Consider the following 8,670-nt stretch of genomic DNA (forward strand, 5'->3'; position numbering starts at 1 on the left):
ATCATATTATTACTTTAAATACAATATTTGTTTTGATTGTTACTTAAATTTTATTGTGTCGTATCGTTAAATCCGTCGTATGTAATGACAAAAAGTATCACTTTATGGAACGACCGATTTGGTGTAGTCGCGTCGCTACCTTATTTTTTTCACTCATCTTGCCCTTCCTTATTATTGAATAATTCTATTTTATCATTTACCCTACCTTTTTATATAATAATTTTATTTTGTATCTTACTTTTTCTTTATAATATTATAAGTTTATTTTTTATATTGTTGGTGTATGACATTATGAAACAACACAAACAATACAATCTATTCAAATATTATATATATCAAAGCGATACTGTAAAATACAATACTATGCATTATCAAATGATACACAACAACCATTCAAACAAGTGATTATAATACTAAGAATTGGCTATTGTTATAAATCAACTTAACTTTAAGTGGTGCCAAAAATTTATAATGCACATAACTTAAAACTCATTTTTTATTTGTCAACCAAATGTGGAAATTTTTAGGGCGGAGAATCAATACAACATCGTCATTGTCTTATCTGAAAAACCAAAACCAAAACCCCCCTCTACCGTGTCTCCCCAAAAATCAATTTCGATCCACGAACCAAATTCTAAAACTCCCTCCTAAGTATGGTATAAAAGGTCCCATTTCTATCTTTTTTCAAGAATACCCAATTCATTTTCAATTTCCTACCCTTTGATTTCGTTCCATTTGCCAGTTTTTAGCATCTGGGTTTTGATTTATCTTGATTTTTCTCAAATGGGGTTTGCTTAATTCAGTAAATAAACCAGAAAAGTAGAATCTTGGTCTGGGATTTTGGGTTTTTGTATTTTTTGGTCATTTTTGTAATTTTGAAGCTCTTGTTCAATGGTGATTGGAATTAAGTCCTAACCAGGTATGTGTTTACCCATGTGTTCTTTTCTCTTTTCCGTTTTATTGGATGTTAATTTTATGAATTCTTACTTGTTTCTTTGCAATGAAATTGTCCAAATGGATTTTGAAGATTCATATAGTCAACTAGTTTAGGATTGAAATGAGTTGTTGTTATTGTTGTATTGTAGCACCCAAGGGTTTTGGCCTAATGGTCAATGAAGTAGGTCAATATCGACAAAAAACACTAAGTGATTTCTTCCTTTATCCAAGCCTTAGTGGACACAATTACCTAGTACAGGTGCTAGTCAGAGTTACTCGGTAAAATAGTCGAGGTGCATGGAAGCTGGCCTAGACACCATCATCATCAAACAAAAAAGTAAAAAATTATTGTTGTTGTATTTGTTTCTATGCAAGTTTTTTTCAGAAAGCTGCCTTGTTCTAGTAAAGCATAGTTGACTTGGTGGTGGTGTATTTGTTGTTTGGTTAAGGAAAATGCCTGGATTAAGACACTCAATTTTTTTGTTTTGGTATCTCAAAAATAAAACTCTAGGTACTCTTATTCTTTTCGTGGCTGATGTTTCGTGATTAGTATGTCAGTATGGTTTATGCAGGAAATATTACCGTTCAAATAAATGGCAAGTCTGAAATATTATAAAGATAGCTCGGTGCACTAAGCTCCCGCTATGTGCAGGGTCTGGTGTATACAACCTTACCCTACACTTCTGCAACTGTGAAACATTAGAGTGAAATACTAGTCTAAAGGAAACTGATCAACAAGATCAAAATACGGGGAATCACCATATTTGGTTGTATCTTTTTTTTCGATCCAATAATTTGGTTGAATTATCCTGGAATTATTTTGACGCAGTATTCTCATTCAAGCAGTTCAAGAGCCCCCCCCCCCCTTCACTGTGCCTTGAAAAGTAACTAGGACTAACTTAGTCACGTTTTCACATTCCAATTGAACATTGTCCCTTTTTTTGTTATTCTCGAAGGTCTTCTCTTTACCAAACAGGTCCAATCTCGATATATATTAGAAATTTCTCTATAAGTCTATTTATTGTTGTATGATATTACTTTCTTCCGATGATGCAATTCTATGAACATCTTCAGTTGGTGTTTCCACCTAACTTTTTATGCTGCAATGGGCAGGCTGAATTATATAGTGAAAACTCTTGTCCTTCTGTGCAGAAAACATGATGAGCTTGAAGGACTGGGTCCTGTCACAGTTGATATCCAAGTCAGTAGCCTCATCAAGACCACTTTTAGCATCGGATAGCTTTTTATCTGAGGAACATCCTGATCAAGAGTTTGATCACCCAGGTATTTCTCCATTATGTGCTATAATAAATTGTTCACTTGTATTTTTTTCCATTTCACTGGAATATAATTGTATGTTAGCGTGGCAACAGTGTTTTGATTGGCTTCTAGCTTCACCATTTCCATAGTTAATTTCCTGTGGTTTTTGCTTTGTGTTCTTGGGTATATACAGTAGTTAAAGTATGTCTAATTTTTTTTATGGAGTTCGATGTAGACTTTCCAGCTGATGAAGTTGCTCTATGCTCTTAAACATAGATCTTCTGAAGGTTTACGCAAGAATTGGTGCTCCGCTGTAAAGAGAGCTAACCAAATGACCTGGTTTTTGGTTATATTTTATAGATTCTATTAACGGGTGAAACTAAAGTTTTGGTGGTTGGAAAAAGTTTCTAAATAAATATATCAGTTTTAGGAACTCTGACAAGTTCACAACCCGGCGAACTTTTTTGTTAATTTCAATATATTTTAGTTTCCCAAAAAGTAATAGCACATTGACCTGAAAACATGTAGTGTATTTATAATGTTCGGTACCCTCCCGCATGATAGTTTGTGTGCTTGCTAGTTGTTTTCATGGGCTAAGAGCCACAATGTTGGTGCAAGGAGCATCTCGTTGTGAAGAATCAGGCCGCTTAGAGTTTTAACAATAACAACCAGCTGGTATGTGATTTTTGGATTGAAGTCTTTTCTTAATGAAATGGCTAAACCTTCTTTATCAAAAAAAAAAAAAAGGAATTGCGAAATCTTGATCGGCAAAGTAGAGGTAAATATTGAGAATAGAGGAAGTTGCAGAAATTTTGTGCCACGAAGTAATTCCCTATTTAGGATAACTTCAAAATTGAAAGGAAGAAAAAACGGCTTAAGATTAAGGAAATTACTTAATTACTTTTCCAGCATTTGGGATTCAAGTGGGGTTTATGCTAGGTTCTATTTTTATTTGCTTAATCGGTTTGGTTTTCAGCTCTTAGAAGTTAGATATACAACCAGAAACTCAAAGGAAGTACCGATTGTTTCTCTTTAAAATAGGCAAAAGAAATTGTAGTGTAGAAGTGAGAAATCTACTTGAGATCTCCCCAGTTTTTGAATGATGTTCTACATTGTCCAATATAATGCTTTCTGAAGCTGACTCCAAATCTTGCCCCCTCGTGCAACAAGGAGTATAGGATAACTTTTTCGAGTAACTAATTTTTAAATAGGATAACTTTTTCGAGTAACTAATTTTTAAGTTTTTTTAATTGTTTTCTAGTAAGGTAATGCCATTTTACTTTAGGCTTTATAGGTTTTGGTACGTTCTTTATCTTTGTTCAGGTGAAGTAGGCTTATTACATTCTTTTTTTGTTCAGGTAGAGTAGGTTTGTTACATTATAGAAGGTAATAAATTCAAATGGTCCTAGGCTTCAGGGATTGTAGTTCTTCTTCGGCTGAAATAGGAGAGCAACTTATTAATTTATACTCTATATAACCATCGTTAATATCATTGAGCACCGCAAATTAGTCATAACATCCTCCTGGAGATCGACTGGTTTGCTACTAGAAGCGTATATAGGTCGAAAAGGCAAATTACAGCTACAATTTAGACAAGTGATTTAAAATGAAACTCATTCTATTTCATTAGTTTACTGCACTTTTTTACTATTCTTGTGCTGATTAATATAGATAAACGTCAAATTTTGGCTTTTGCCAAGCACAAATGCTGTGTCCAACTTAACATTTACTCCTTCCCATTTTGGAGTACGAGGGTAAAGTCGTTTGATATTCAGTTTGATTCCAGATTCCAGATATCTAGCACCCCCTCCAATCTATTATTTATGATGGTACTTGAATCCTGGAGTTTAAGATGGAAGTTTTGACATATATATTAATTATTATATTAATGATTGTAAAGAAATAAAATAATGGTAAAAAAATAGTTTGAGAGAGAAAACATCACGTCGAGAGAAATAGATTTTGGATGTTTTCCTTCCAGAAATCTATTTCGGAAGAAGTGAGAGTTGTGTAGAAAGAGAATTCTGTCAAACATTTTGGGGATTCCCAAAATAGAAAGTGTCATATAAATTGTGATTGAGGAAGTAATTCATTTTCTGAAAACAAAATCTGTAGATTTTGGAACTGCGTAATCAAATATTATCAAATGCATATATTAGAACTGTAGAAGTAGAAATAATAAATATAACTCAAAGTTCGTGGACGCAGGAGATTTTTTCAACTCTTGACAGAAAGTAGCTTATTTATTTATTTGTTTATTTGTCTTCTTTACAAAGGGGGTGGTCGAAGGACAAAGAGAGGGAGTCGTCGCAATCATTGTTTATCAAATAACAGTCTCCTACATCCCTTGTTTGTTATTTAGTCTTTTGATCACAATAACTGTGACATTTACAGCTTTAGCTTTGTCGTATGTGGTTGTGTGTTTTTTATTTATGTAGACCATTAATGTGTGTGTATCTGAAGTTCAACGGTTCATCGCAGTTGTACACTGTGACTGCTATGACTCGTTAAATTTTGCTCTTAGGGCATATTTTACGCATTTAATAGATTAGTCACTCTCTTTTGTTCTAATAAGTAATAAATTAAATACCATTACTACGCCAAAGTATTTTAGTATCTCGAAAATCTGTGGTTCCTCATAATCTCAAGTGATTCGAAAATGAAAAGAAGCACAAAGAGACCAGAATTATTGTTGACAATGACAGCAAATAAAACCATGTGTCAATGTTTCATCTGTTGAAAAGAGAGCTTATATACATATCCTGCAGATCCTGTTGTGTAGTAAAGTGGGATAATATGGGTATGCTGTTGTTGTTGTTGTTGCCTGTTGTGTAGTAAATGTTGTTATGATGGACACTCTAGTTAGTGTCAACTGAAATAGCATCTTACTGTCGCATATCCCTTTGGACTTTATCGTTCTAGTTAAATGAATAGTGGATGGTTTTGGAAGCATCTTCTGAATGTTGTAGAATAACACTGGCTCATATGCACTTCACTGTTAATTAATTGACTGTAGTATTTCCTCATCTGTAACTGTTGTCTCAAATCATTGATGCCATTCTTTTCTTCTTTTGGTTCAGCTCACACTGCTGATCTGGTTACAACAACAGCATTAGCCAATACAATCCAATCTTCCAATGATAATCAGCAGAATACAAATCATTTCCATTCACAGCAACGGATAGTGGAGGAGTCTTTTCAGTCAGATTGTAGTGTCGATGAGAAGCCTAGTCCAGTGGTAAAGATTGAAGCCCTCCAGATTAAGTTCTTGCGGCTTCTTAAACGTTTTGGCCTGTCCGAGGACAACCTTCTGGTATCAAAGGTCTTATACCGGATCCAGCTGGCATCACTGATACGGGCAAGAGAATCAGATTTGAAAAGGGCAAATCTTAAAATTGAGAAAGCACGTGTAATAGCAGCGGAACAAGAAGCTGCTGGCCGACCACAATTGGATTTCTCATTTAAGATCCTTGTACTGGGTAGAACTGGAGTAGGCAAGAGTTCAACCATAAATTCCATTTTTGACCAATCAAGAGCAAAAACTAACGCGTTCAAGCCTGCTACTGACCGTATTCAAGAGATTGTGGGAACAGTAAATGGCATCAGAGTATCGTTTATTGACACTCCTGGTTTATTGTCTCCCTCACTGGGTAATGTCAGGAAAAACAAGAAGATTTTGCGTTCTGTGAAACGATTTTTAAGGAAATCTAAACCTGACATGGTACTGTATTTTGAGCGCCTGGATTTGATCAACACGGGCTATAGTGATTTCCCCTTGTTGAAGCTTATAACAGAAGTCTTTGGTCCTGCAATTTGGTTTAATACCATCCTTGTCATGACTCATTCTTCCTTCAATCTTCCCGAAGGGATAAATGGATATCCTGTTAACTATGAATCTTTCGTCACCACCTGCACAGATCTGGTGCAACATTATATTCACCAGGCAGTCTCTGATACGAAGCTTGAAAATCCTGTAGTTCTGGTGGAGAATGGTCCCAATTGCAAAACCAATAATGCCGGAGAGAAAATTCTCCCTAATGGGCAGGCGTGGAAGTCCCACTTAATGTTATTGTGCATTTGCACCAAAGTTCTAAGTGATGTTAATACCCTATTGGACTTTAAAGACAGCCTAAAGGTGGGACCATCAAATGTAGGACGATTGCCTTCTCTTCCACATCTTCTCTCGTCCTTTCTAAAGCATCATGCTCAGGTAAGGCATAACGGAGCTGAGAATGAAATTGATGAGGTTCCTCTTTTAGACTCGGATGATGAAGATGAATATGATCAATTACCTCCTATTCGGATACTGACCAAGTCTCAGTTTGAGAGGTTGAGTGGTTCCCAAAAGAAGGATTATCTTGACGAATTAGACTACCGGGAAATCCTCTATTTGAAAAAACAACTGATAGAAGAAGCTCGTAGGCGAAGAGAAAAGAGAGTTTCTTCCAGTGAGAGTAAAGCCCCGGATGACGAGTCCGATAAACAAGAAGAGGGCTCTCCAGAGCCCGTTCTGTTGCCAGATATGGCTATTCCGCCAAGCTTCGATTCAGATTGCCCTGTGCATAGATATAGGTGTCTCATTACCAGCGAACAGTGGCTTGCACGACCAGTCCTTGATCCCAATGGATGGGACCATGATGTGAGCTTTGATGGCATTAACCTGGAGAGCAGTGCAGAAATAAGAAAAAACGTCGTTGCCTCAGTCAATGGACAAATGAGCAAGGACAAACAAGACTTCAGTATTCAATCTGAGTTTGCTGCAGCTTTCACCAATCCAGGTGGGCCTGCTTATGCGGTAGGTCTTGATATTCAATCTGCCAACAAGGAGCTGATCTGCACTATTCACAGTAGTGCAAAGGTAAGAAACTTAAGAAATAATGTCACTGAATGCGGTATTTCTGTAATACCATTTGGGGATAAGTATTTTCTTGGTACCAAGTGTGAAGATAATTTTTCAATCGGAAAGAGACTGAAGTTTACTGTGAATGCTGGTCGGATGGGGGGTGCTGGGCAAGCGGCTTATGGCGGAAGCTTTGGAGCTACTTTAAGAGGAAAAGATTACCCAGTGAGAAATGAAAGTCTGAGTCTCTCGATGACAGTTCTCTCTCTTAACAAAGATACAGTGTTGAGCGGAAACTTGCAAACTGACTTCAGAGTGAGCCGAGGTACAAACATGTCAGTTAGCGCAAACCTCAATAACCGGAATATGGGTCAAGTTTCCATCAAGACAAGCAGCTCCGAGTACATGGAAGTAGCTTTTATTGCACTTTTCTCGATCGTCAGGGCCCTATTTCGCAGAAAGAGAAATGACCAACTTGTTGGAGACTCCCTGGAAGCGGGATGAATGTTTCCTTTCAGTTCAAGGGGGGCTATCATTTTTTGTTTAGGAGTGACCTGTAGGGCTCTGAGGCGAGGAGGCGCTTTCCTACTTCTACCGATAAGGGTTGAATTGCTGAAAAAAATGACTTACATATTTATGACAAGGGTTGAATTGCTGAAAAAAATGACTTACATATTTATAGTATGGTGGTTTCCATCAAGAGTACAGCAGTGAGCAAAGGTCACTATGTTTTGATGTTAGTCCAATACTGTCAAATCCAGGATAGGTGAAAAGACACCTTTTTTTTGTCAGGCAAAGTTGGGATGGCTGTAGTTTTGTATCTGAATAATAAGTGTATAGTAGTAATTTAGAGAGCATACAGAAGTTTTCTGCGGTTTTTGTAATAATTAGCTTCGGAAAGCTAGCAGGATCCTCATTCTGATGTCAGAAGGGTAATTAATTGATGCATTTTCTAGTTTCAGTTTTTTTCTGTTCTTTGAGCAATAACATCAATCTTTCTTATTTAATCTTTCTCAAGTACTCAGAACCGTGAAAACGGGGTTGTGGGAGAGCAATACAGCCGTCATGCTGCTAGGCGAAGCAGCCCAAATATTGCACCCTAGATGGCGATAGTCCAGTAGCCGAAAGCATCACTAGCTTATGCTCTGATAGAGTAGCATGAGGTACGTGGAATCCCGTGTGAATCAGCAATGACCACCTTGCAAGGCTAAATACTCCTGGGTGACTGATAGAGAAGTAGTACTGTGAGGGAAGGGTGAAAAGAACCTCCATCGGGAAGTGAAATAGAACATGAAACCGTAAACTCCCAAGTGTTCAACAATAATTTAATCCGTAATCTTTCTTAGGTACTACTCCTTCCGGTCCAAAATAAGTGATTTTTCTAGATTTCAAGAATGAATTAATTTATTTTTTCCTACATTGCCCTTGGAGTAAATAATGTTGGAGTATGTGTTAGGAGTGTTTATGTGAAGAGATAGTAAAGATTAATATGGTCAATTTCATTGTTAATTAATGTTAAAAGATGGATTTCTTAATCTGTGTGAAAACATCCAAACTTATTGTGGACCGGAGGGAGTATAAGATATGACACTACAGTTAATCGAGATCCCTTCAATTAACCAGAAACAAAACAT

At 36.6% G+C, this 8,670-nt stretch overlaps 1 protein-coding gene across 2 annotated transcripts; it reads left to right on the top strand.

Annotated features, from left to right (window-relative positions):
• The first annotated feature begins 434 nt into the window (after positions 1-434).
• LOC107825643 (translocase of chloroplast 90, chloroplastic-like) lies at positions 435-7,997 on the top strand. Of its 2 annotated transcripts, none has more exons than XM_016652520.2 (3): positions 435-919; positions 2,089-2,220; positions 5,277-7,997. In XM_016652520.2, exons 2-3 carry the CDS (start codon positions 2,094-2,096, stop codon positions 7,538-7,540), a joined length of 2,391 nt encoding a protein of 796 aa, XP_016508006.1. In that variant the 5' UTR covers positions 435-919; positions 2,089-2,093; the 3' UTR covers positions 7,541-7,997. The 2 variants fall into 2 exon arrangements, with proteins under 2 accessions (XP_016508006.1, XP_075077588.1); XM_075221487.1 differs by having other exon boundaries at positions 498-919; positions 2,050-2,220.
• The last annotated feature ends 673 nt before the right edge of the window (positions 7,998-8,670 follow it).

This window comes from Nicotiana tabacum, chromosome 9, assembly GCF_000715075.1.
Source record: "Nicotiana tabacum cultivar K326 chromosome 9, ASM71507v2, whole genome shotgun sequence".
NCBI lineage: Eukaryota > Viridiplantae > Streptophyta > Magnoliopsida > Solanales > Solanaceae > Nicotiana > Nicotiana tabacum.

Bases quoted from the DNA above. Each gene is read 5' to 3' on its own strand.
- LOC107825643 (XM_016652520.2), top strand. From the start codon at position 2,094: ATGATGAGCTTGAAGGACTGGGTCCTGTCACAGTTGATATCCAAGTCA. The intron at 2,221-5,276 runs GTATTTCTCCAT...CTTTTGGTTCAG, and splicing joins TCAAGAGTTTGATCACCCAG to CTCACACTGCTGATCTGGTT.